Source organism: Nannobrachium achirus (assembly GCF_963921795.1).
Source record: "Nannobrachium achirus genome assembly, chromosome: 15".
In the NCBI taxonomy this organism is placed as follows: domain Eukaryota; kingdom Metazoa; phylum Chordata; class Actinopteri; order Myctophiformes; family Myctophidae; genus Nannobrachium; species Nannobrachium achirus.
In genome coordinates, this window is record NC_137822.1 from 849312 (window position 1) to 876710 (window position 27399).

Consider the following 27399-nt stretch of genomic DNA (forward strand, 5'->3'; position numbering starts at 1 on the left):
ACAAGTATAACCTTTAAGAAAGGTGTTATGAGTTGGTTTGTTTTTATATATGGAACACACTGAGAAGGCATTTCTGTCCATGAAACAAAAGTGGGGTCTTGTTGCTTCAGCATTCTATTTGATGCTTTTAGACACTCTCTGATGAATTTGATTGATATCACAAAATATGTTCTCAGAGTCATACAGTTAAATGTTGACCTAAATATTTCCTATGTTTACTTTCTCCTGTCAGTGGAACGGCCACAAAACCTTCGCCCCTCAATGTTTGCTCTGTCTTCCGGTAAATCGCTGTCCTACAATATTGCATAATACTGGTAGAAAACACAACTAAATGCTGTCAGTGATGAGAAATGGTCATCTTGAACAACAAACAAAACTGTGTGTGTGTGTGTGTGTGTGTGTGTGTGTGTGTGTGTGTGTGTGTGTGTGTGTGTGTGTGTGTGTGTGTGTGTGTGTGTGTGTGTGTGTGTGTGTGCGCGCGCGCATGCATGCACATGTGTGGGGGTGTGTGCACGTGTGCGTGTGTGTTTGTTTTTATATTTGGCAGCCTAGGAAATACCCACAGACTGGTTGTTAGAAGATTTCAACAACTTGGGTTGCCCAAAAAGGAGGCAAAAAGGCTGGCAAAATATTGTGCTGTCTCTATATTGTCAGAAGACGTGAAGACATAATATGCCATGATTTTGTGAATGTAACCTTAACTCTACCTTTAATATTTGTCCTTTATGCTATCCTTTATGTGGACATGAACAAATTAAAATGTATGCGTGCGTGCGTCCAGTATCAGACTAGCCTTTGTTTGCCTGTTTTTGGAACCGCAGATTACTTTATAGTAAATACTTTTGAACCTTGCCTCCTTTGTCAGCATTTGGGTCCTACTCAACATTCACCTGGCAATGGCACAACAGTTTAATATTAAAAAAATTGCCCAATAAAGCATTGCAGGATATGGTGTAAGTCATTCAGAAGAACACATTTATCAAAGCAGTCAGATTATTACTTTCAGAATGAAACGACTCGGGTCAGCAGCTGGACTGTATCAATATTGCTACATCATCTGAAATCCAAGGTATTGATTTTAAAGCAACATTATGGGTTTTCACAGTAGTGGGTCATCTTTGACACAGTAGTAGGCCTAGTAGTGCATAAAAACAAGTGGACATAAAGCTCTCTAGTTCTTTATGTCCCTCAGAATCATCATGAGGACCCCCACTGCACTCCCGCTGTGCTGCCTTGGCCTGGCTCTGACCGTGGTTCTACTCGGACAAGGAATGTACGTATGTAATGTATCTCCATTGATGCATCTCTGACCCACTTATTAGACCACCTTTCCAGCTTGTTGATCTGCTACTTTTGGTGCTTTTGTGTGACGCTGTAGTCCAGTGTTTCTCAAACCTTCAAATGTGAAGGTCTCCCCTTAACTCTGACAGTGTACAAATGGAACCAAATGGTTCCATTTGTACACTGTCAGAGTTACAGACTTGTATGGGTCAATTTAGACCTCCCTAAAGGAACCCACAGAGTCCCTGGAATCCACTTTGAGAACCACTGCTGTAGTCTGTAGTGTGATCAAGTAGGGCATTCATTTACGGAAAAAAAGAGAAAGAAAAACTAAAAAATGATATAGCAACAACTAATTGGGGCAACAGCTTGAACGTATACTGTAGGTGTATCGGGTCTATGGTTTAAAGGACAACTCTGCACTAAATAACATCTAGGCAGATTTTCCTACTTATATCGATCCCAAAATGATGCAGGCAGAAATGAGGAACCTGTTGTCCAGTTTCCCCAGCAGCCCTCATAGCAGTGGAGCCTATAAGCATATCGCTTTTGCACTATATTTGTTGCGGTCAAAAGTGATTAATTTTTTTCATGAACATTTTACTAGTGGTCATTACAAACACATCCATGCCTTGGTTGTACCACACAAGCCGCCACAGTCTCATAAATCATGTTTTGGGGCGAGCGTTCGGCACAGCTGCCAATCAAAGTGACTGTACTGGCCAATCACAGCGCGTCTTTTCAGTAAGTACAGAGTGAAAGTTCAAGTTTATTAAGTATTGACAGTTCAAGTGGTTAAATATCTGAAAACACCAATTTACATGAATCCAAAATACACCGATGATTGTGCTGTCAAACAATGAAACGATATGGAATCTATGAAAAGGTTGTGGGGGTCCCTGCTTCATCTCTCTCTCAACCTCGGGGTCCTTGGCCTGAAAATGTTGAAGACCCCTGACTTACACAGTCAGGGGTCTTCTGACTGTGAGCCATATTTTATACTTTGGCCATTAAAAAAAAAAAAAGCTCATAACACGTCACTTCTGACCCTCTCCTCACTCTTACAGGGGATTCTGTAATCAGTTGGGTTTAAATCAGGGTTGGAGGTGCCATGGCATTGGTCCAACATCTCATTGTTCCTACATCCCATTAGTCTGAATCGCTTATCAATGAGAGCGCCCTCAGGACTCTTGCTGGAGCCCTCATTCAGTCCCTCTATGACTACGCCTGCACCTCCTGGTACTCCAACACCAAAAAAACCAAAGACTAAACTTCAAAACTCCCAAAACAAACTGATTCGACTACTTCTTAAGCTGGGGCCCATGACCCACGTTTCTCCCGCGCACTTCGTTAGCCTAGTGTGGCTCAATGTAGACAACAGGGTTAAACAACAAAAAATGGGATTGACATTCAAAATAGTCAATGCAAATCGGCCCTCAACCCCCACAGTATTAGCATATCTGACCAATCACCTCCAAAAAGTTAGCGACACCCACAGCTACAACACCAGAGGGAGCGCTACAATGATTTTATAATACATACTCACTGCACTAATATGGGTAAATTCTCCTTCTACAATACTGCCACACAAGTGTGGAATTCCCTGACTATTTCCCTTAAGACAAGTATCACTGGGCTCCTTCAAGGCTGCTCTGAAAATCCACCTATCAGGAGGCCAGAGGTGAAGGTAAACACCCTTCCCCCGCTGATTATATTATTTATTTGCATTGAATATTGTTGTTATACGGTACCAATGTTGTTCATTATTGCTTGAAATGTTGTTATTGTTATTTACTTGTGACTTCCAATGTAAACAAAGCCGTAAAAGGTCTTATTTGGAATGTTCCTTTTTGGCCCTGGATGTGAAACCGGCCGGTGCTGCTTGGCATGTAAATATGTTGTATGTACCTTGTCTTGTTTTTCAATAATTGCCAAATAAATGATTCAATAAAAAAAAAATCTGGTGATGTTAACCTGGTGGAGAAATACTAAGCCTAAACCTAAACCTAGCCCCAACCCTAACCTCAGTAAAACTATGCCTAAACCTAACCCAAACCCTGACCCTAACCTCAGTAAAACTATGCCTAAACCTAACCCTAAAACCTAACCCTAACCAAAGTAGGACTAATGAGACGTAGGACTTATGGGCAGTCCCTGAGTTGCTATTATTTTATATATGCCACTGCATTGTCTGAAGGAAGCCGAACAAAAATAAGTTTTACTCTACTGTACAAAAGACATAACAATAAAGAACAACCTTGAACCTTGAACGTGTGTTTAGGGCAGCTCCCAGTCCTGCTGTTTCTGGTGACCCATCACCCATCAACTGCATGTGGAGTCGATGGTCGGAGTGGAGCGCATGCGATCCTTGTGGAAAAACCCCAACACGGGTATGTTTTCTGGCGCTCTGGTGATAATGCATAAACTGTGTGCACTGTGAAACGAAACCGAAAATCAACTTCAACCATATATCTATGTTCATCATATGATAACACAATTTCTGTCTATTGTGTCTCAGAAGAGGGCTGTGGACAGTTCAGAAAACCAGTGACATCATCTAAAACAGGGGTCTTCAACAGGGGGTCCGGGACCCCTAGGGGTCCACGGAGGGGGGTCCACGGAGTTACTACAGGGGGTCCTCCAAATCTTTGAGTGATGGAAACTTTTTTCTCCTTTTTTATGTTAACCACTTGAACCCTAGCATCCATATTCTGAGAACTTTAGCCAAAAATAGCAGATCTACAAGCTCACATCGCCTCGCGCTGCGAGGCGTTGTGAGCTTGTAGATCGGCTATTTTCGGCAAAGAGCTTTGGTGTAGAGGGGAAAAAGAGCAGACTAAGTACAGAGTGAAAGGTCAAGTGTATTAAGTATTGATGATTCAAGTGGTTAAATATCTGACAGAAATTGACATTAATCCAAAATACACTGATGATTGTGCTGTCAAACAATGAAACTACATGGAATCTCTGAACAGGTTATGGGGGGCCCTGCTTCATCTCTCTCTCAACTAAGGGGTCCTTAGCCTGAAAACGTTGAAGACCCCTGATCTAAAATATAGGGTTTGGTCATTTCAAATTAGATTTATTTTTATTCTATTTATTCTATTTATTCTATTTATTCTATTTATTCATTTATTTATTACGACCATACCATAGGTCGCGTTTACTAAGCTTCCAAGCTAATAGAAACTACAGCATGTATCTTCCCGGAAAGCTAGAATGCTGACTGACGCATGGACATGAGGTGTGACTGACACACAGGAGATGCAGGTTTTCATAGTAAATGCGTCCTAGGGTCGCAATAAATAAACAAATTAGCTTGGAATCCCCAACGATGATGTCACTGGTAGGCAGGATTCTGAACTGTCCATAGCCTTCCTCTGACAGAGGAGACAGGAATGGTTTCATCTTATAATGGGCATTAGTGAGGAGGACCAATTATATGAAGATGAGGTTGGAAATAGGCAAAGTGCTTGTTCAGAACGGGTACACATTATTGTGTATCATTATTTTATGCTTTAACTATTGAAAAATAGCAGATATACAAGCTCACAGCGCGGCACCGAGTGCCACGCTGCGAGCTTGTAGATCTGCTATTTTTGAAAAATCGTGCAAATTTGAATTTTGACCCGATTCTATAAGTGTCTTTTGAATCCTTCTAAGGTTTTTTGGAAAACCCTATGTTTCTATGTCAGCAATCTGGCTAGCCATCGTCAAAGAAAAGGTCCTTTTCACTTCAACTGGAGCTCAGTTAGTCTGTTCTTGAGAGACTACTATGTCAGTGGTTCTCAAACCTTTTCATGTGAAGGACCCCAAAATGATATTTATTTGGCCATGGACCCGCATCTCAAAATATTTAGTTCCAGGGACCCCCCAGAAGCTAAATTTGAGTCACAAACATTCGCTTTAAAAATTCAAGATTTGCACACATTTTCAATAATTCTAGGCCTAACCAACCCTACATACCGGAGTCCCCCAGGGCCCAGGGGTTTATCCAAGACCCCTCCTTTTCCCACCCCTCTACATCAAATGTCTTCACTGAAAAATAGCTGATCTACAGTACAAGCTCACAACGTGTGTGACACGTGAGCTTGTAGATCAGCTATTGCGCACCGATCAACGAAGTGTATACCGTCGTTGTCGGGTGGAAACCGTGTATGTCCAAAACCGTTTGTTTTGTATTTATCATTTTAAAAATCACACTCGTGTGAACTGAGCGGTGGAGGCTGCGTGTGTGTGCGTGCGTGCGTGCGTGCGTGTGTGTGTGTGTGTGTGTGTGAATGTGAGTCTGAACAACAGCGCCCCTCCCTTAACATGTGTGGTCAGAAAAGGTACTGCAGGCTACATACAGACACGGACGGACACATACACACACACACCCCCACCCACACACACGGCCACGTATAGGAGCGTTGTGACCACCGCTCAAAAATGATTTAAAATAGTGAAAATAGCCGATCTACAAGCACACAGCGCCTAGCCTGACACTTCAGTCCGCACATCACCCCCCCCTGCTGGTGGGTGGTTTGTAGTGTGGACTGAAGCTGCACACATTTTAATCTATTTCGAAGGCGCCCGAAGAGCGGGCGCATTGAATGGGCCAATCAGGGTTGTATGCTTGGGGCACGTGTGTGGCTGCTCCGGTCCCAGCCCCCTCCAAACAGAGCTCTTGAGCTCACGTAAGACTCACTCGTGGACTCTGATTGGTGTCCTCTGCCCACGTGAGAGTCTAGTGGACTCTGATTGGTCTGTGAAAACTGTCATGGCGGAGTCAGACTTGACTCGTATTATTTTAATAAACTATGAAATAGTGCCGTTTCTTCACGTTTTAATACCATTTTGCACTAACGTAAACATGCAGACATATAATATGTTATGAGAAATAACGTATTTTTGCAATGTCACGCCACGTCGCCGTCGCGCGTGTGTGTGTGTGTATGTGTGTGTGTGTGTGTGTGTGTGTGTGTGACGTCAATAGACTTTAGCCCCCCCCCGCCGAAATGGATTGTCTGCCCGGAATGTCAGACTCTCTCCCCCCACGTAGTGTGGTGTTGAGATGTCGGACGCTAGCAGTCAGGCAACACAGCGCCTGCACCGCGAGGCGTTGTTTGCTTGTAGATCTGCTGTTTTCACTACCGACGGCGACGGCCTTGTATGAAGCAGGGCTTTGCTTTGTGAAAAAATTTACAAATTTGAAACTTGGAGATTCAAGGTTTCTGCCCGACAGTGACGTTTTAAACCACAGCATCCTTTTTTGTGGATAAGGCTTTCGCAGGTCGACAAGCTTACAAACGCGTCTCAGTGGCAACGAAAGCTTTCCCCACAACATCTGAAAACACACCATAGAGCCCATGAGGGTTTAAGTTAAGTTAGTACAGTAAAGGAATATCTTTGTAGTTGATTTGCACCGTCTGATAATATTATGTCAACCATTTTGACAGAGGCGTTCCCGTGGCATCGAGGTGTTTGGCCAGTTCGGTGGTCAGCCCTGCACGGGACGGATTGGCGAAGAGGAAGAGTGCTCCACGGACGCCGTGTGCCCACAGCCAACGCCATCGCCCTGTTCGGCCACCGAGTTCCAGTGTGGGTCAGGTACTACGGTAGCCTACTTTCTTTGTTCCAGTTCCAGTGTGGGTCAGGTACTACGGTAGCCTACTTTCTTTGTTCCAGTTCCAGTGTGGGTCAGGTACTACTGTAGCCTACTTTCTTTGTTCCAGTTCCAGTGTGGGTCAGGTACTACGGTAGCCTACTTTCTTTCTAGCATCGTTCCGATGCCGATACCAGTATCAGAAAGCTGACGATACTGCCTAAAATGCTGGTATCGATAACGGAGAGTATATGCCAGTCTATGCCTTTCCAATTTTATTACTAAATCTGTGTATATAAAAATTCTATTACCTCTCTTCTATTCTATTACCACATCTTATTCATGTCAAGTAGTTAGTTTAGAATTACAGTTTATGTTGAGGCCACTTCCTCAATGTCCTGGTCAGTGCGAGTCTGTGAGAGGCGCTGCTTTCTAATTTCTTTCATCAATTAATTGAATCTTTAATTACTGAATGCTTCAGTTGACGTTGTATTACTGTGTCATACTCTTACGGTACAATTTACATTATTAATTTAGTTTAGGAACTTGTAGTTACACTTTAGCAATTATTAATGGAATTCTTATTTTTTTTCCTATATTGGTAGTTCTCAATTTCAAGGACCCCCATAACTCTGAGTGTACAAATGGAACCAAATGGACCCCTACGGGTCCACTTGGTTCCATTTGTACACTCTCAGAATTACTGACCCTGTGAGGGTCCATTTGGAACCCCCTCAAACATGGAACCCAGAGAATACACCACACTTTGAGAAACACTGTATATTCTTTTAAAATGAACACGCAGGTTGAATCGGTACTCCGTATCAACCGATACTCATATAGGTTATTGGTACCAGAATGGAAGATAATATATATCGGTACGTCGTTGTTTCACTATGGGCTTGATGTGACATTGCCACATCATTGCTGTCTGGCAAAAAAACATCTCTGTCTCAACTTTTAATGTTTTTAGTTTTTTGTTTTTGTAAATGAATGACCTTCTTCGTCATACAAGTCACACGTCGGTGACGTCACACGACAGTAGTGAAAATAGCAGTTCTGTAAGCTTACTGCGCCCCGCATAATATGAAACACTAGCCCTTTAAGAGGAGGGCATCTAAGGGGTGACCAGGTTTGCGGCCTTCGATCCTTTTGGCACAAAGCCTGCATTTTGCTTGGGCACTGCAGAGTGCACACACAGCTGTTTTCATCATTTTAAAATGGGAGGTTTCCACCACCACAACAATGATATGGACCATATGACTCTGGCTGTCATTTAAGGGATAGTGCCACTCATTTTTAACTTTGAACTATGTAATTAATACAGTGGCGTCAGTTCAGAAAAAGCTAAGGTATTGCAACATGACTGGTGCAGTCATGTTGCCATACCTTAGCAACAGGCATGATACATTTATTTTAAGAAGTACACTCTATTTTCCCCCCGTTTCTATGGTTTCTTGGGCTGGATATGGCAGCCTGGAATGGTTGTTCAAGTGCAGCTAAACTTGGTATGTTAGTAAACGTGCCACAATTAACAATAATGAATTGCACCTGTGCAGCTGACCTGCGGAACCTGGGAATATACCATTTTGTGTGGAAAATATAATTATAATACCTTGTTAAAGTGACCATCAGTGACATCATGAAGGTGTACTCTGCAAGCCGAAGACTTTCATGATGTCACTACCATAGACTGCGGGTCATGTTTGCATGTTTGGAATTGTAACAGCTGAAATCAATAATATATATCAGTATTCCGATATTAACATGCGGGCCACATTAAGTGAAGGTGGGGGCTGTACGTTGCCCATATCTAGAACAGGGGTCTTCAACGTTTTCAGCCCAAGGACCCCTTAGTTGAGTGAGAGATGAAGCAGGGACCCCCACAACCAGTTCATAGATTCCATATAGTTTCATCGTTTGACAGCACAATCATCAGTGTATTTTGGATTTATGTCAATTTGTGTTTTCAAATATTTAACCACTTGAACCGTCAATACTTAATAAACTTGACCTTTCACTCTGTACTTAGTCTGCTCTTTTCCCCCTCTACACTAAACCCCTTTGCCTAAAATAGCCGATCTACAAGCTCACAACGCCTCGGTTTTTAGCACTCAAAGATTTGGAGGACCCCCTGTAGTAACTCTGAGGACGCCGTAGGAGTCCCGGACCCCCTATTGAAGACCCCTGATCTAGAACAAAGCGGCGGCACACTTTTGAACGCTGCCCAAAAAATGTATGAACTCTTGCCCTGTCTTTAACCCAGGTGAGTGTCTTTAACCCAGGTGAGTGCATTGCCCCGTCTTTAACCCAGGTGAGTGTCTTTAACCCAGGTGAGTGTCTTTAACCCAGGTGAGTGTCTTTAACCCAGGTGAGTGTCCTGTCTTTAACCCAGGTGAGTGTCTTTAACCCAGGTGAGCGTCTTTAACCCAGGTGAGCGTCTTTAACCCAGGTGAGCGTCTTTAACCCAGGTGAGTGTCCTGTCTTTAACCCAGGTGAGTGTCTTTAACCCAGGTGAGCGTCTTTAACCCAGGTGAGCGTCTTTAACCCAGGTGAGCGTCTTTAACCCAGGTGAGTGTCCTGTCTTTAACCCAGGTGAGTGTCTTTAACCCAGGTGAGCGTCTTTAACCCAGGTGAGCGTCTTTAACCCAGGTGAGTGTCCTGTCTTTAACCCAGGTGAGTGTCTTTAACCCAGGTGAGCGTCTTTAACCCAGGTGAGCGTCTTTAACCCAGGTGAGTGTCCTGTCTTTAACCCAGGTGAGTGTCTTTAACCCAGGTGAGTGCATCAGGGACAATCTGAGGTGCAATGGAGACTCTGACTGTGAGGACTTCTCAGACGAGGACGAGTGTGAAGTTACACGTTCGCCGTGTGGTCGATCCGGAGAAGTCCCGGACAACAACGAGCAAATGAGGACAGCAGGATATGGGTAAGATACTTAGTGTATATATTCAGTATATATGGGGCTGGCAAATGTCCATTGTTTTCTCAGTCGTTATTCGTTATTCGAGTAATCTTTGATCATTAGTATATATCAACAAATGTACAACTCTTATATACAATTCTTCAGTGTCGGGAAATCTCAGATCTACAAGCTCACAGCGTGTCACATAGTTTTATTTTGTTGTCAAATATGTAAAAGAAAAGGAGGAAAAAAAGAAAGTATACAAATAGAATAGGAAATGCATTTTGTCGAAAAATGTATCAAGTCATCTGTAGGGTATACCGTTGACAACATGACATGACGTCTGTCAGGACATCAGACTCAAACAAATCATATAAGGATCCATTATTAGATGAGTCATCTTTACTTGATCCAAAACATTCTGATGAGAATAATGAACAACACCGATCTACGCATGCGTCCCTTGTGTGACTCTGATATAGGCCTAAGCCCATATATGGGCTTATCGGTCGGATCGGCAGTGGGATGTGGTGTGCTTAGTGTCCTGAACTTTACAGAAATATTCCTTTTCCTCCATACACCAGAGTCAACATATTGGGCGCGGGTCCTCGAATGAACCCCTTCAACAATGACTACTATAATGGGAGATGTGATAAGATACGCAACCCCACCACCCTGGCGAATGACAGGCGCCCCTGGAATGTTGGTGTGTTCCACTACGAGGTTAGTCACAACCAGTGGTAGAAAAAGGATTCACATTTTTTACTAAAGAAAAAGTATCAATACTGCAATGTATAAATACTATGTTACAAGTAAAAGTCCGGAATTCTACATTTCCTTGAGTAAAAGTACAAAAGTGTTCATGGGTATTCATTCAAATGTACCATGTTGAGGACCAACACGGTACTTTTACTTTACTTTCCATTTTTGTTACTTATACTCCAGTACAATTACAGTATTTGATGAACAAAATATAGATGAACCACTCATTCAAATGTACAGTACCATGTTGAGGACCAACACAGGTCTTTCAATGTTTCTGATTGGCATAGAACTAATGTTGTACAACAGAACACCTGTGTTGGTCTTCAACATGGCCGGTGTAGGACTACATTTGAAACCCATGAATTGGTATACAAATGTACTTAAAGTATCAAAAGTAGAAAGTACTCATTATGCAGAATGTTTTCAAAAGTATACAAATATTTTGAAAATAGCATCAAATCGGTATCAAATGGCTGAAATGTATATGGGTGAAGTGGTTAATGTATGTTTTGTAATAATAATTCAAATTAAAACTAATTTCAAGGACACCCAGAAGTTTAATATGCAAAAAATTGGGACAAATTTGAGATGATTTTGTAAAAAAATTAAAATAAACGATAATCTCTGAGACCTCTTTACTACAGACCTGTAAGGGTCCACTTGGTCACTACTGTAACTATCAATCATTTCACCCCACAGATCTAACACAGTGGTTCTCAAAATTATTTGGGGGGGGGGGGGGGGATCCCTAGATGATTAACTTAATTGTGCAACATTGTTTTCTCACTCAACAGGAAACAAACCAACATAACGTTTAAGTGTATAGAGGATATCTGCACATTTCTAAAGTGACAATTTAGGAAAAATGACAAATTAAACATTGGTCAAATTGTCAAATATTAGAGGCAGAAAATGTGAAAATAGCATGCTCACAACGCCAGGCGTGGTGAGCATGTAGATCTGCTATTTTCACAATAGAAACGTGTTATACAAAATGTAATTCCTCAACTCTTAGTGCTCGTCAGGGTGGGGCCTGGGGGGGGGGGGGGGGGTCCCCAGTGTTAACTTAAAATATGATTATTTTGGGGGTCGCAGCCTGAAAAGTTTGAGAACCACTGATCTAACAGTTTGTTGTTTTATTAAGACGTTGGTTCTGATCATGTGGCTCATAAGACTAACTATTTGGCCCCTTGTCCTTTCAGACTCTCATTGAGGAAACTGTGTCTAGGGAGATATATGAAGACACGCACACCCTTATAAATGAAATACTCGAAGAGATTAATTTCAAAGTCGGTGTCGGAGTCAACTTCAAATTCAGCCCGACTGAAAAATCCAAAGGCGCCACTGAGGGTGGTGCCGAGGGTGGTGCTGGTGCTGGTGCTGGTACTGGTACTGGTGCTGCTGGTGCTCTTGCTGGTGCTTTTGATGGAGTCTCTGGTGGTGTTGGGGCTGACTTTGAATATGAGAAGTCAACAATGGTTAAGAATCTCACAGAGTACACGACTAAAAAGGTAGGTGTCAACCAGTGGCGTCAGTTCAGCAAAAGTTAGGGCATGTATGGCAAAGATGGGAGTCCGTGTGCGCGACAATATCGGGTTTTGTCCGTTTCTTCCCCGGGTTTCTATGGTTTCTTGGGTTTCTGGAGCGGTTTTGTTCAAGTGCAGCTATAAACTTGGCATGTTAGTAAACGTGCCACAATTAACAATAATGCATTACACCTGTGCAGCTGACCTGCGGAAACTGGGAATATATACAATTTTTTCAAGATGGGGAGAATACAAGTGTGGAGAATATAATCATAATACCTTGTTAAAGTGTCCATTTTGTTGAATTTTGTATTTAACAAACTACATTTGTAGTAATTTTACTGTAATTTAACAGCATAAATAAAGTGTGTGTGTGTGTGTGTGTGTGTGTGTGTGTGTGCAGACTGTGCACGCACTATTTCTTGCTTACACCATGTGACATCCATAGCCGATCCACAAACTCACCATGGGTCGCACTGCGAGCTTGTTGATCGGCTATCAAGCCTATCATGCTTGGTTGAAGAAGAGTGTCTGTAAAGTTTAAAGTCGCTTAATTTTGTACTCGTTTTCCTTTTGTTTCATCCGTGATGAAATCGTTGGTTCAGAACAAGTCTTTCATGAGGGTGAAGGGGAGGGTACAGCTGAGCACCTACCGGCTCCGCTCCCTTCACCTCCACGTCGCCAACGAGTTTGTGGACTACGTGAGGTTGTACCTGCCGCTGGAGTACGAGAAGGGTCTGTACTTTGCCTTCATCGAGGACTGGGGAACGCACTACACCAAGAATGGAAAGTCTGGAGGAGAGTACGACCTGGTCTACGTTCTGAACCAAGACGTCATCAAAACCAGAGGTACCGTGTGTACTACGTTTTGGATAGATTCTAGTTTGAGACGAGTGTAAAATCATCAGCGTTAATTCACTAACTCCGAAAGTGTATGACCCTTTACCATTTGGTTCCATTTGTCAATTTTGTCTACACCAGGGGTTCTCAAACCTTTTTAGGCTGTGACCCCCAAAATAAACATACATGAACTAGGGACCCCCGCCCTGATAAGCACTTGGAATTGTAGGTATTACATTTAATGTGACTCGGTTCCACAGATAAATATTGTGAAAATAGCAGATCTACATGCTCACACAACGCCTCGCAACGCGAGGTTGTGAGCATGTAGATCGGCTATGTTCACAACGTTCGCCTCTTGCTTACTTAATATTTGACAGTTTGGCCAGTTTGGTATTAAAACGTCTTGAAAATCCTTAAATTGACGGTTTATAAATGTGCAGATGTGCCCTGTATACACTTATGTTAATTGGTTTGTTTACCGTTGAGTGAGATTTTTTTTTAATATACCGGTATTAAGCTAATCATCTGGGGTCCCGACCCCAAGTTTGAGAACCGCTAGTCTACACGCTATGGGGCCCTGTATTTTCTGTGCCTAACCCCTTATTCCTAATCTTCTTAGATGTATTTCCCCCGTCTATTTGAACTATTTAAAAAGGTTTTTCAAAATAGTATAACATTAAAAGAAATAGGCATATGGGGTGAAGCAACGGTCAAAATAGGGCCCTCATAGTTCAAAATGAATAAGTGAACACTGAGAGGCTTTTCCTTCTGTAGTAAATTCCTGTGTTTTCAATGTGACGGGTAAATAACTCACTGTTTCTCTAATGCTATCTGTTGCATTTTGCAAGAACATATTATAGATGTGCATTACTATTATTATCATCATTACTACTGTTATTATTGCTGCTGCTTTGTTGCAGGTGTGACGGAGAGGAGTGTCCAAGAATGCTTCAGAGGTGGCATCAAAGCAAGTGTAAACCTTCCAGCAAAAGGCGTGGAGCTGGACGGCGACCTCGGCGTAAAAGCTGATCACTGCAAAAAAGTGTCCCCCAAAACAACAAGTGAGCTATTTTGCCTTATATATCCTTAATATATATATATATATATATATATATATATATATATATATATATATATATATGTATTATGTATATATATGTATATTTATATGTCACATTTACATTTTTTTGAGTTTCAGTGAAATTGAGAACAGGAGCGCTCGTTGTGCGGTCGCTTTGATCCACAACGATGACAACGTAGTGTCGGCAGGAATGACAGCGCCTCACCCCACGGAGGTTAGGGTTAGGGTTAGGAATAGTTTTACAGAGGTTAAGGTTAGGGTTAGAGTTAGGCATAGTAAGCTAATGGCTAAACACAGCTGAGCTAGGCTAGTAGATAAAGAAAGTGTGGTCGAAAACGAGTGACGTCAGCGACTACACAAGTGAATGGCTGTTGTCGCCATCTCATGGTGAATACGCAGAATTACACAGGTGCGCTGATAAGAGACTATCAAGGTGAATTGATCCAGGTGGTGTTAGGGGTGTGTGGTGAACTACAAAATGAGCGCTCTTACCCCAATCTCACTGAGTTACCCAAACTGACTGTAACATATATACACACACACACACACACACACACACACACACACACACACACACACACACACACACACACACACACACACACACACACACACACCTTTTACCTTTTCTTGTTGAACAGTTGAAAGCGAAGGCCAGGCGCTGGTGGACAAGGTGTTGACGTCAGTGAAGGGCGGAAGCCTCGCAGCCGCCGCCGCAATGAAGGCCATGCTTAACAAAGAAGGAGTCCTGGACGCTGCCACCTTCCAGCAGTGGGCCGAATCAATCACCTTGTTACCGGCACTCCTCCACAGCATCGTGAGTTTACAGCCACTCATTTGCATTACTGCTGCATTATCCCATTTAGACAGTGGTGGAAAAAGTGCTCACATGTTTTACTTAAAGGAGGACTTCACCACTTTTCAACCTATCTTCATATAATTGGTCCTCACAAAAAAATAGCTTTTTTTTTTCTCAGTGGAGGGCTGTGGGCAGGTCAGAAACCCATCGTCTTATGACATCATCGATTGGGAACCCAAGCTAATAGAAACCGCAGGCTTTCTATTCCTGAAAAGTTGCAATGTTTAAGTGGAAGCCATTGTTCTCGCGATAATACAAATCTAAATATTTCTTTCAAAAATACTGATGACATTTTTTTTGTGGAAAATGATGATGTCACAAGACGATATGGATTCTGAACTTCCCACAGCTCTCCTAGGAGACTTGGACTGAGTAGAAAAAAAATATTATTATGAACATTAGTGAGGACCTATTATATGAAGATAGGTTGAAAAGTGGAGAAGTCCTCCTTTAAGTAGAAGTATCAATACTGCTATGTAGAAGTACTCTGTTACAAGGCGACGCTTCAATGCCAAACTTTGCACACACACTCCTTGGATGGCAAATCACAACCACCGCACAACCTGATTTCTCACATGGCCCTCTTCTAGCGCCACCATCAGGCCGATTTTTGCAAAACACATTCTTGGACACTGCTCCTACAGATTTTGGCCTAAAATCACGCAAAGCAGTACACACTATCTCTAAAGTCATGTCATCAACATGGATCTATCCCATTTCCCATATTCCCTCCTGATTGGCTATGACTGCCTTCTAATATTTGTGTATGCGACGTGACGGTCGCTTATCTGCCGTTTAGGGAGTCTTACTGGTAATATTATAATCTATCTGTAAAGTAACTAAAGTTTTCAAATAAATGTAGTGGCGTAAAAGTACAATATTTGTATATCTGACATGTAGTAGAGTAGAAGTAAAAGTATTGGGAATTGGAAATACTCAAGTAAAGTACAAATACCTAAAAATTGTACTTAAAGGTGCTATAGTCAACTTTTTCTTGAAAAACAGATGCTAAAATAAAAAATATTTTTCGAAAATATTTTCTAAAAAAAAGTTAAAGGGATATTCCACTTTCAACAGGGAACAGCTTATGGGCTTCTCTCCACATACACATCCATTGTGGTGCTATAGTCAACTTTTTCTTGAAAAACAGATGCTAAAATAAAAAATATTTTTCGAAAATATTTAAAAAAAAAAAAGTTAAAGGGATATTCCACTTTCAACAGGGAAACAGCTTATGGGCTTCTCTCCACATACACATCCATTGTAACTTCAAACTTCATTTTAACCATGATAGATTAATTTAAAACACCCATGATTTTTTCTGGTGACTCATCATACTACCCTCCTAATATGTGAGCAGGCCGTGTTTTATCCATAACTTTTCTCATTTATTTTTAATTATTATTTGGGGAAATGGAAAAAATTAAATACAAAAATGTATTATAAAAGATAAATGAAGAAGGTTATTAGGAGGGTAGTATGAGTCACCAGAAAAAATAATGGTTGTTTTTAATGAATCTATCATGGTTAAAATGAAGTTTGAAGTTACAATGGGTGTGCATGGGGAGAGGCCCTGGGCCTGGAGGGCCTGGTAACATTTACATCAAATATCTAAATATTGAATCAAGCAAATTAAAAACTGTCCAGGGTGTTCATAAAAGCCTGATTAGACAATAAAATGACCAGAAGTTTTTTGAAAGTCACAAAAATGTAAATATTGAATATGAAAAAAGAAAAGAGCTCCAGATCTTGACTATTGCAGCTTTAAGTAAATGTACCCAGTCACTTCACACCATTTCTACTCTGACAGCCCGAGCCCATCTACTCGTTGGTTCCACTGGACATTCCACACGCCAACACAAAGATATCCAACCTCAAGCGGGGCATCGAGGAGTACGCAGCAGAGTACAACGTGTGCAAGTGTAAGCCCTGCCGAAACGGAGGCACCGTGGCGCTCATCGACGGCGAGTGCTTGTGTCTGTGCACTCCCCTGTACGAAGGCCAGGCCTGCCAGAACCGCAAGACTGACAGATCCGCCACCATAAGAGGTACCAGTAAGACTCCCTAATCGGGAGATAAGCGACCGTCAGGTCACAGTATACACAAAGAGGCCTGTAAGTGGCATTGGTTCCACCCACAAGTTTGAACGACAAATGGTTGATGAGTAAAGCCAAATAAAGTTTCGGCCAATCAGAGGAGGGGGCGGGGTAAAGTTAAACCAATTAAGGTGAAGGACTCTTAACACCTTCTAAGCCTGGCCGTACTCCCTCGGACTTCCTACTGGGTCCCATCAGCCACGCCGTCTATTCCCGGACTTTTGATATAAATTATAATAAAAAAAAAAAAAACATCGGAAATTCTTCTCTGTGTCTTTTTGGAGCGATCTGAAAGGGTTAATATGCTCTGACAGTCATTTTCTGGTGCTGGGTGTGATACTCCTAATATCCAGCAGGCCACGCCGTTGACTCACATTCTGGATGGATGGCTGGCCAGGAGGAGCCTCATCCTCTCCCCAGTGTTGAAACTCAGCAAGAAGCTCAAACAAGATGGCTGGTCTTTGTCTCTGTTCGTGGATCGCGGTTTCAATCACGTTCGGGCGCCGCTTCTCTATCGCTCCTTTCCCTGCTTCGCCGCACGTAAACGAATGGAATTGATCTCCCCTCCGCCTCGCCAAAGTAAGATCGCCGACCTCTGCAGGATGAATATGTACGCTGTGTCGAGCACTCCAGTACGTGTTGTTATCATGTGGGCTTTGTTTTTTTAAAACATGTTTGTAAATAAATGGCTTATTTCTTCGGCGCTACCTCTGTTCAGAGGGTTCTGCCGCGGCTTGCAACGTGTTAATGAAGTTAATTGACACCACCCACAAGTGTGTACGACAAACAGTTAATGAGTAAAAACAAATAAGGTTTGGGCCAATCAGAGGAGGGGGCGGGGCTAAGTTAAACCAATTAAGGTGAGGGACTCTTAATCAAGTCAAATGACACCACCCACAAGTTAGTATGACAAACGGTTGATGAGTAAAGCCAAATAAAGTTTTGGCCAATGAGGGGAGGGGGCGGGGCAAAGTGAAACCAATGGAGGTGAAGGACTGTTGGAGCAGCAGGAGTCGGCGGTCCCCGGGAATTCCCCGTGAGCAGCCCAGTTGGGGTGTTGATTAGGTCATTTTTGCACTATTTGGCGGCGGTGGCAGGGGGTCACTGGGGGTCCGTGGAGGTCCGGGGGTCCTGAAGGTTGTGGTTTGGCAGGAGTGTGTGGAAAATTTCACATGGATAGGGGCAACGATGGCGCAGATATGAGTAGGGAAAAAGTGTGACGTCACGACGTGACAGACAGACAGACAGACAGACAGACAGACAGACAGAAGGATGGACAGATGGACGGACGGACAGACAGACAGACAGACAGACAGACAGACAGACGGTGGAGGTTTTGATAGTAAATGCGACCTGACGGTCGCAATCAACACATTCTGGGAATCTCTGTCTGTCTGTTTGTGTGTGTGTGCAGGGACGTGCAGAGAATGTTAGAGAGGCAGGGGCTGAAACTTCTAAAAGTGCCTTTTGGTGGAAATATCGAAAATAGCAGACCTCCAAGCTCCTAACAGCCAACACTTATGTCATGATATTATGGGGCCCTCGTAACTCTGAGAATTACAGACCTGTGTAATGGCCCATTTGGTTTGTAACTACAACCACTTAGCTGGGGACCCCTTGGAACTCCACCAAGGACCCATTTTGAGAACGCGCGTGACACGACCAATACAACACTGTTGTATGGGGAAGTATAACTTAAAGGAATAGCTCACCCCCAAAATGACTTTTTTCTATTGATTACTCATGCCAAGCCATGGAGACTTGAGTTTAATAATATTTTTTGTTTTTTGTCACATTCCTAAGATAATAATTTGATTATAATACATGTACCCCCATTTATTCCAGATGGGGGCCCAAATGCATTTTGGTCCCCATCCGGAATCAATGAGGGTAAATGTACTAAAATCAAACCTTTGTCTTGGGAATGTGACAAATACAAAAAAATATTATTGAACTCAGTCTCCACATGAGTAATCAATTGAAAAAAAAAAGTCATTTTGGGGGTGAACTACTCCTTTAACCCATTTAGAACGGGTACACATTATTGTGTATCATTATATTATGCTTTAACTATTGAAAAATAGCAGATATACAAGCTCACACTTGTATATCTATTTTTGAAAAATCGTGAAAATTAGAATTTTTACCTGATTCTATAAGTGTCTTTTGAATTCTTCTAAGATTTTTTGAAAAACCTATGTTTCTATGTCCGCAATCTGGCCAGCCATCGTCAAAGAAAAGGTCCCTTTCACTTAACTGGAGCTCAGTTAGTCTGTTCTTGAGAGACTACTATGTCAGTGGTTCTCAAACCTTTTCATTTGAAGGACCCCAAAATGATATGTATTTGGCCACGGACCCCCATCTCAAACTATTTAGTTCCAGGGACCACCCAGAAGCAAAATTTGAGTTACAAACGTTCGCTTTGAAAATACATATATTCAAAGATTTGCACCCATTTTCACGACTTTTTCAAAAATAGCAGATATACAAGCTCACAGCGCGGCACTTTTCACTGGTTAAGGCATTCAATAATTCTTGGCCTAAATGGCATGTTCATACATATGTATATTGTTCATGGACCTATTAACTTAGATGATGGCATTGTTGCAGGTGCAACGGAGACAGTGGCTCAGTATGGAAACTGGGCATGTTGGTCCAGCTGGTCCGGATGCAGCGGAGGCCAACGCAGCCGCACGCGCACCTGTAATACAGAGGGCCTCAATGGCGCCTCCTGCAGGGGAGAGACCAGGAGCGAAGACTACTGCTGAACAGACCCATTTGATGATGACCATGCCATGCCATGAAGATGAAAAGATGCTCTGTCTTTAATAATAAAAGATTAAATGTAATAAAGTTGTCTGATTTCTTCTTCTTGCTCTTAAGAAACTAAGGTTTAAGCTCAATTTACAGGTAATTTAGCCTCCAAAAGACGACTTTGGATTTAGGATGTATTATGTTCCACAGTCAAGGAAATACATGGCATGATGTGGATTAAAATAAAATAAAATAAATCTTAAACTAATTTCAACAAAAACACCAGGGCCTCCTTGTTATATAGTTTCAATGTTCAGATATTTTTTGGGGTTATTTTATGCTTTAACTATTGAAAAATAGCAGATATACAAGCTCACAGCGCAGCACCGAGTGCCGCGCTGCGAGCTTGTAGATCTGCTATTTTTTAAAAATTGTGAACATTTGAATCCTTCTAAGGTTTTTTGAAAAACCTATGTTTCTATCTCAGTGGTTCTCAAACCTTTTCATGTGAAGGACCCCCAAAATGACATGTATTTGGCCACAGACCCGCCTCTCAAAAAAATAAAAAAAAATAAAAATTAGTTCCAGGGACCCCCCAAAAGCAAAATTTGATTTACAAACGTTTGCTTAAAAAAGACACATTCAAAGATTTTCACACATTTTCATGACTTTTCAAAAATAGCAGATCTACAAGCTCACAGCGCGGCAGTCGGTGCCGCGCTGTGAGCTTGTATATCTGCTATTTTTCAATAGTTAAAGCAGTCAATAATTCTAGGCCTAAATGGATACATGAATACTAAATGGATACATGAAGACTCCCAAGCAACACAGCTTTGTGCATCTCAGCAGCACTTTGGCCTGGTGTGAAAACAGTGTACTTAATGGACCAATAAAGATGTGTCTTTAAAAGCCACAGATCACATTATTATTATAGCTCTATGGTCACATTCCACTGGGTGAACAGGTCACATTCCACTGGGTGAACAGGTCACATTCCACTGGGTGAACAGCAGGGATCACATTCCACTGGGTGAACAGCAGGGATCACATTCCACTGGGTGAACAGCAGGGATCACATTCCACTGGGTGAACAGCAGGGGTCACATTCCACTGGTTAGGGTTAGGGTTAGGGCTAACCCTAACCCTAACCCTAACCCTAACCCTAACCCTAACCCTCACATTCCACTGGGTGAACAGCAGGGGTCACATTCCACTGGGTGAACAGCAGGTCACATTCCACTGGGTGAACAGCAGGTCACATTCCACTGGGTGAACAGCAGGGACACATTCCACTGGGTGAACAGCAGGGTCACATTCCACTGGGTGAACAGCAGGGTCACATTCCACTGGGTGAACAGCAGGGGTCACATTCCACTGGGTGAACAGCAGGGATCACATTCCACTGGGTGAACAGCAGGTCACATTCCACTGGGTGAACAGCAGGTCACATTCCACTGGGTGAACAGCAGGGATCACATTCCACTGGGTGAACAGCAGGTCACATTCCACTGGGTGAACAGCAGGGTCACATTCTACTGGGTGAACAGCAGGGGTCACATTCCACTGGGTGAACAGCAGGGTCACATTCCACTGGGTGAACAGCAGGGTCACATTCCACTGGGTGAACAGCAGGGTCACATTCCACTGGGTGAACAGCAGGGTCACATTCCACTGGGTGAACAGCAGGGTCACATTCCACTGGGTGAACAGCAGGGTCACATTCTACTGGGTGAACAGCAGGGTCACATTCCACTGGGTGAACAGCAGGGTCACATTCCACTGGGTGAACAGCAGGGTCACATTCCACTGGGTGAACAGCAGGGTCACATTCCACTGGGTGAACAGCAGGGTCACATTCCACTGGGTGAACAGCAGGGATCACATTCCACTGGGTGAACAGCAGGGTCACATTCCACTGGGTGAACAGCAGGTCACATTCCACTGGGTGAACAGCAGGGTCACATTCCACTGGGTGAACAGCAGGGTCACATTCCACTGGGTGCACAGCAGGGATCACATTCCACTGGGTGAACACATTCCACTGGGTGAACAGCAGGGATCACATTCCACTGGGTGAACAGCAGGGGTCACATTCCACTGGGTGAACAGCAGGGTCACATTCCACTGGGTGAACAGCAGGTCACATTCCACTGGGTGAACAGCAGGGTCACATTCCACTGGGTGAACAGCAGGGTCACATTCCACTGGGTGAACAGCAGGGATCACATTCCACTGGGTGAACAGCAGGTCACATTCCACTGGGTGAACAGCAGGGGTCACATTCCACTGGGTGAACAGCAGGTCACATTCCACTGGGTGAACACATTCCACTGGGTGAACAGCAGGGATCACATTCCACTGGGTGAACAGCAGGGATCACATTCCACTGGGTGAACAGCAGGGTCACATTCCACTGGGTGAACAGCAGGGTCACATTCCACTGGGTGAACAGCAGGGTCACATTCCACTGGGTGAACAGCAGGGTCACATTCTACTGGGTGAACAGCAGGGTCACATTCCACTGGGTGAACAGCAGGGTCACATTCCACTGGGTGAACAGCAGGGTCACATTCCACTGGGTGAACAGCAGGGTCACATTCCACTGGGTGAACAGCAGGGATCACATTCCACTGGGTGAACAGCAGGGTCACATTCCACTGGGTGAACAGCAGGTCACATTCCACTGGGTGAACAGCAGGGTCACATTCCACTGGGTGAACAGCAGGGTCACATTCCACTGGGTGCACAGCAGGGATCACATTCCACTGGGTGAACACATTCCACTGGGTGAACAGCAGGGATCACATTCCACTGGGTGAACAGCAGGGGTCACATTCCACTGGGTGAACAGCAGGGTCACATTCCACTGGGTGAACAGCAGGGTCACATTCCACTGGGTGAACAGCAGGGTCACATTCCACTGGGTGCACAGCAGGGATCACATTCCACTGGGTGAACAGCAGGGATCACATTCCACTGGGTGAACAGCAGGGGTCACATTCCACTGGGTGAACAGCAGGTCACATTCCACTGGGTGAACAGCAGGGTCACATTCCACTGGGTGAACAGCAGGGTCACATTCCACTGGGTGAACAGCAGGGATCACATTCCACTGGGTGAACAGCAGGTCACATTCCACTGGGTGAACAGCAGGGGTCACATTCCACTGGGTGAACAGCAGGTCACATTCCACTGGGTGAACACATTCCACTGGGTGAACAGCAGGGATCACATTCCACTGGGTGAACAGCAGGGATCACATTCCACTGGGTGAACAGCAGGGTCACATTCCACTGGGTGAACAGCAGGGTCACATTCCACTGGGTGAACAGCAGGTCACATTCCACTGGGTGAACAGCAGGGTCACATTCCACTGGGTGAACAGCAGGTCACATTCCACTGGGTGAACAGCAGGGATCACATTCCACTGGGTGAACAGCAGGTCACATTCCACTGGGTGAACAGCAGGGATCACATTCCACTGGGTGAACAGCAGGGGTCACATTCCACTGGTTAGGGTTAGGGTTAGGGCTAACCCTAACCCTAACCCTAACCCTAACCCTCACATTCCACTGGGTGAACAGCAGGGGTCACATTCCACTGGGTGAACAGCAGGTCACATTCCACTGGGTGAACAGCAGGTCACATTCCACTGGGTGAACAGCAGGTCACATTCCACTGGGTGAACAGCAGGGTCACATTCCACTGGGTGAACAGCAGGTCACATTCCACTGGGTGAACAGCAGGGATCACATTCCACTGGGTGAACAGCAGGGACACATTCCACTGGGTGAACAGCAGGGTCACATTCCACTGGGTGAACAGCAGGTCACATTCCACTGGGTGAACAGCAGGTCACATTCCACTGGGTGAACAGCAGGTCACATTCCACTGGGTGAACAGCAGGGATCACATTCCACTGGGTGAACAGCAGGTCACATTCCACTGGGTGAACAGCAGGTCACATTCCACTGGGTGAACAGCAGGGTCACATTCCACTGGGTGAACAGCAGGGATCACATTCCACTGGGTGAACAGCAGGTCACATTCCACTGGGTGAACAGCAGGGACGCGACCGCGGTTTTCCCGGTGAACCTAAGCGCAACGGTGGGGGCCGATGGGCAAGGAGGGTCAACAACTTAAAACCTGGCAAAAACAGTTGTGTGCATTAGCGCAAGACGACGATAAAGGAAATCATTAAATGGAAAACATACTTCTGAAAATGCTTCTAATCTAAGCCTACACTAACCTACTATAAAACTAGTAGAACCGCGATCTTGCCACACGTGACTAATTGTGGTTGTAAACAATAACATTGACAATATAAATCCTTATTAGTCTAGTAGTGGGAAGAAGACGTTATCATCATGGCCCCAAATAACTTTTAAATATCTTACAATTGGCGAGGAGTCTCTTACAAAATCGTCAAGAGTTCCTCGCAATACAGCGACATAAAGCTATATAAACCTCTCCATCGGCAATATAGTAAGGGGATTTTATAAGATATTTGACCAATCTGCGAAGTAAATCGTTACCAAGAAATTTCTTCACCAATGTGTTTCTAAAGGTGTGTAATAATATGTACTAAAAGGTTGAAATTCAACTCCTGGGGGAAACCTCATAAAAAACAGATTTGTGTTTGTGTCCCATTAATTTACTATACAGGAAAAATAAAAATAAAAAATAAACCTGCTTTAAGTATCATGTGAGGGGTCAAACTAGGGGTTTTTCATGATGCTGAATCCATTGCAAGCATTTGTTTTGCACAAAAAACATTCCTTGGGCTAAAAACGGACCCACAAAACGATCGTTTAGTGTTGAATCATCACTTTTCACCGTTTTGTGGGGGTCATTTGTAGTCCACAGAATGTTTTTCGTGCAAAACAAATGCTTTCAATGGATTCAGCATCATGAAAAAACCCTAGTTTGACCCCTCACATGATACTTAAAGCATATTTATTTTTTGTATTTTTTTCCTGTATAGTAAAGTTAATGGGACACAAACACAAATCATTTTTTATGAGGTTTCCCCCGGGAGTTGAATTTCAACCTTTTAGTCCATATTATTACACAACTTTAGAAACACATTGGTGAAGAAATGTCTTGGTAACGATTTAGTTCGCAGATTTTCTTATGTTCCCCTTACTAATAGTCAGTGGTGTGCGTTCCCCACACTCCTGCGCCCCCACCGTTGTGCTCAGGTTCACCGGGAAAACCGCGGTCGCACCTGGACCTGCAGAGAATATTAGAGAGGCAGGGGCTGACATTTCTAAAAGTGCCTTTTGGTGAGAATATCGAAAATAGCAGACCTCCAAGCTCATAACGCGTGTGAGCTTGGAGGTTGGCTATTCTCACTACTTGCATTTATTGTCTGAGAGGGCACTTTTTTACAGATGATAAAAGGGCCCCCTGCCCTTTTATCATCAAAAGTGTAAAGGTTCACTCAGTTAGCTAGCTTTGATCATGTGGGTATGCGATGTTCCGCATCTTTTTACGTGAATCCGATAGTTCACGCATAGAGACCTTCACTTTGTGATCATTTTGTAAAAAACATTTAGTCAAACTTGTACAAGGTTATGGAGATAAAGATTAATGGAACATTTACGCAAGATTTCGCAACTTTTGAGTGGTCAATTATCTTGCTGACTTCTCTCTGAACACGTTGGTGGTTAAATTTTGAAAATATACACAGCTATACCAAAGATACAAGCTAAAATGTCTGTCTTGTTTAAGAAAAACTATACAACTGTGCGTGAAAAAAAAATTGCGACATCCCAGTGGACAAAGGTTCACTTGCAATGGGTCTTGTGTACAAGATACACTACACCACTAAGATACCCATGTACCTGGCAAAATACTTTAAAAACGTTAAGGATGTCCACAATTACAACACCAGAGACAGCGCCACAGATCACGTTCAACCCAGAGTCAACTCAAAGAAAGGGTCAAACTCGTTCTTCTGCTATACCACAAAAATGAGGAATGCCTTACCGAAGGTCTTAAAGGAGTGTGGATCACTAGCATCCTTTAAAATCGCCCTGAAAAACCACTTAGAGGCAGCAGCCGTTCGCAACTGGTAAAAACAAATCTAGCCCAGCCCAGCCCTATCCTCCCCTGCCCTGCCCCTTCAAACAAACCTAGCCCTCCCCTGCCCCTTCTTTGTATATACTTTCTGTTTGTATTGACTTATTATATTTTGTTATTTCATTTTTTTTTTAGTTAATTTTTTTTACTGACCATATCTACTGCATAGTACTGTGTTCTATTCGTCTGTCATTCAATGTTATATGAGATACTTTAATGGTTTCCTGTGGAAATAAGCTTAGTCTTTTCTAGGATCTCCTTTTTTGTAGACCTTGAACCAGTGAACTGTACCGTCACGAAACTGTACCTTTCCTATGCAAACTTCTAATAAAGTCTTCAATCAATCAAAATCACTCCACTCAGTCAGCTAGCTGAGGTCTCTCTGATCACGTAGGTTGTTGATTTTGTGAAAAAAGACGCAGCGATACCAAAGATAGAAGGTAAAACGTCTGTAACCAACCTTAAGCCTGTTGTGCCGGGCAACAGGCTTAAAGTTCAAAAACGCAGCGTTCCAGCGAACAAACGTTCACTATGTTGACTAAGTTAAGTTGGGCAGGTCTCTCTGATCACGTTGGAGGTTGAAATTTGAAAGAAAAGCAACGCTGGCAGAGATATGTGTGAATATGTTTTTTTTGTATCGTTCCAATCTTTCATTTCACAAACAAATGCATGTTCGCGATGTTTCGCGATGTTTTACCGCAAATCCAATAGATCACGCAAAGAGACCTTCACTTTGTGATCATCTGGAAAAAAAAATTAAGCTTGTCTGTAAACACTGTATCCTAGCTAACCGAAAAACAAAAAAATGCATTTTCGCGATGTTTCGCGACCTTTAGCGCAAATCCAATAGATCACGCAAAGAGGCAATGTCTTTGTGATTGTCTGGAAACAAACAGACACACGGTTATGGAAATACAGATGAATTTAACAATTTAAGTTTTGGCGAATTTCGCGACGTTTTAGGGGCCACGGGAACAGTGTAGGTCAGTGTGATCAAATGAGAAAAGAAACTGAGTAAAACGGACAAACGGTTCAGAAATTAAGGCCAAAAAACATATTTTTGTTGCAAAGGATTGTGGGAAAAGCTTAAAAAGCGTTTTAAAGCGTTTTTTCACCCATTTCTAAACATTTTACACCACAACACCAAATATGAAAGTTGTAGAACGTTGCGAGCTCTATCAGCTTGTACCTTTTTTCATTTTTTCATAAAAAAAATAAAAAAATACAGAGACCGACAGTGTTATGTGAATAGTATATATATCTCAACACAAAAAATAGGAATTATCTCAGCCTGCGAATGCCCTGGCCAAATTTTTCCAAAATTGCAAGACAAAACCACCCTTTTCCAACTTATTTGGCGTTTTTTTTTTTTAGGTCCTAAATTTTTTTTTGTGCAGCGGGAGCCCTGTTCGTTTTTGTTTTTTTGGTCTTTGTAAAAACTTTTACTATGTTGTAAAGCGCACCTAGAAAAACGCGTGAATATGTTTTTCGTTTTTGTGCGACATTCCTTGGGCAAAGCTAGGGTTAGCCTCCCTTTAATTACTATAAAATCACAATAGGGTATTCGGCTTACTGAGTGTCGACCTGATGCTTATAATGACGTGTCGTTTTGAGAAAAAA

General features: G+C 43.1%; 1 protein-coding gene across 3 annotated transcripts; it reads left to right on the forward strand.

Annotated features, from left to right (window-relative positions):
- The first annotated feature begins 245 nt into the window (after positions 1–245).
- On the forward strand, positions 246–19794 carry c9 (complement component 9). 3 transcript variants are annotated; one of them, XM_080742433.1, is made up of 12 exons: positions 246–280; positions 1193–1273; positions 3563–3671; positions 6723–6873; positions 9645–9795; positions 10356–10494; positions 11739–12047; positions 12668–12911; positions 13826–13966; positions 14628–14803; positions 16656–16893; positions 19552–19794. In XM_080742433.1, the coding sequence occupies exons 2-12, from the start codon at positions 1200–1202 to the stop codon at positions 19707–19709; spliced, it is 1890 nt and encodes a 629-aa protein (XP_080598559.1). In that variant the 5' UTR covers positions 246–280; positions 1193–1199; the 3' UTR covers positions 19710–19794. The 3 variants fall into 3 exon arrangements, with proteins under 3 accessions (XP_080598559.1, XP_080598558.1, XP_080598557.1); XM_080742432.1 differs by lacking the exon at positions 246–280 and adding an exon at positions 673–691; XM_080742431.1 differs by lacking the exon at positions 246–280 and having other exon boundaries at positions 1117–1273.
- Positions 19795–27399: the final 7605 nt, after the last annotated feature.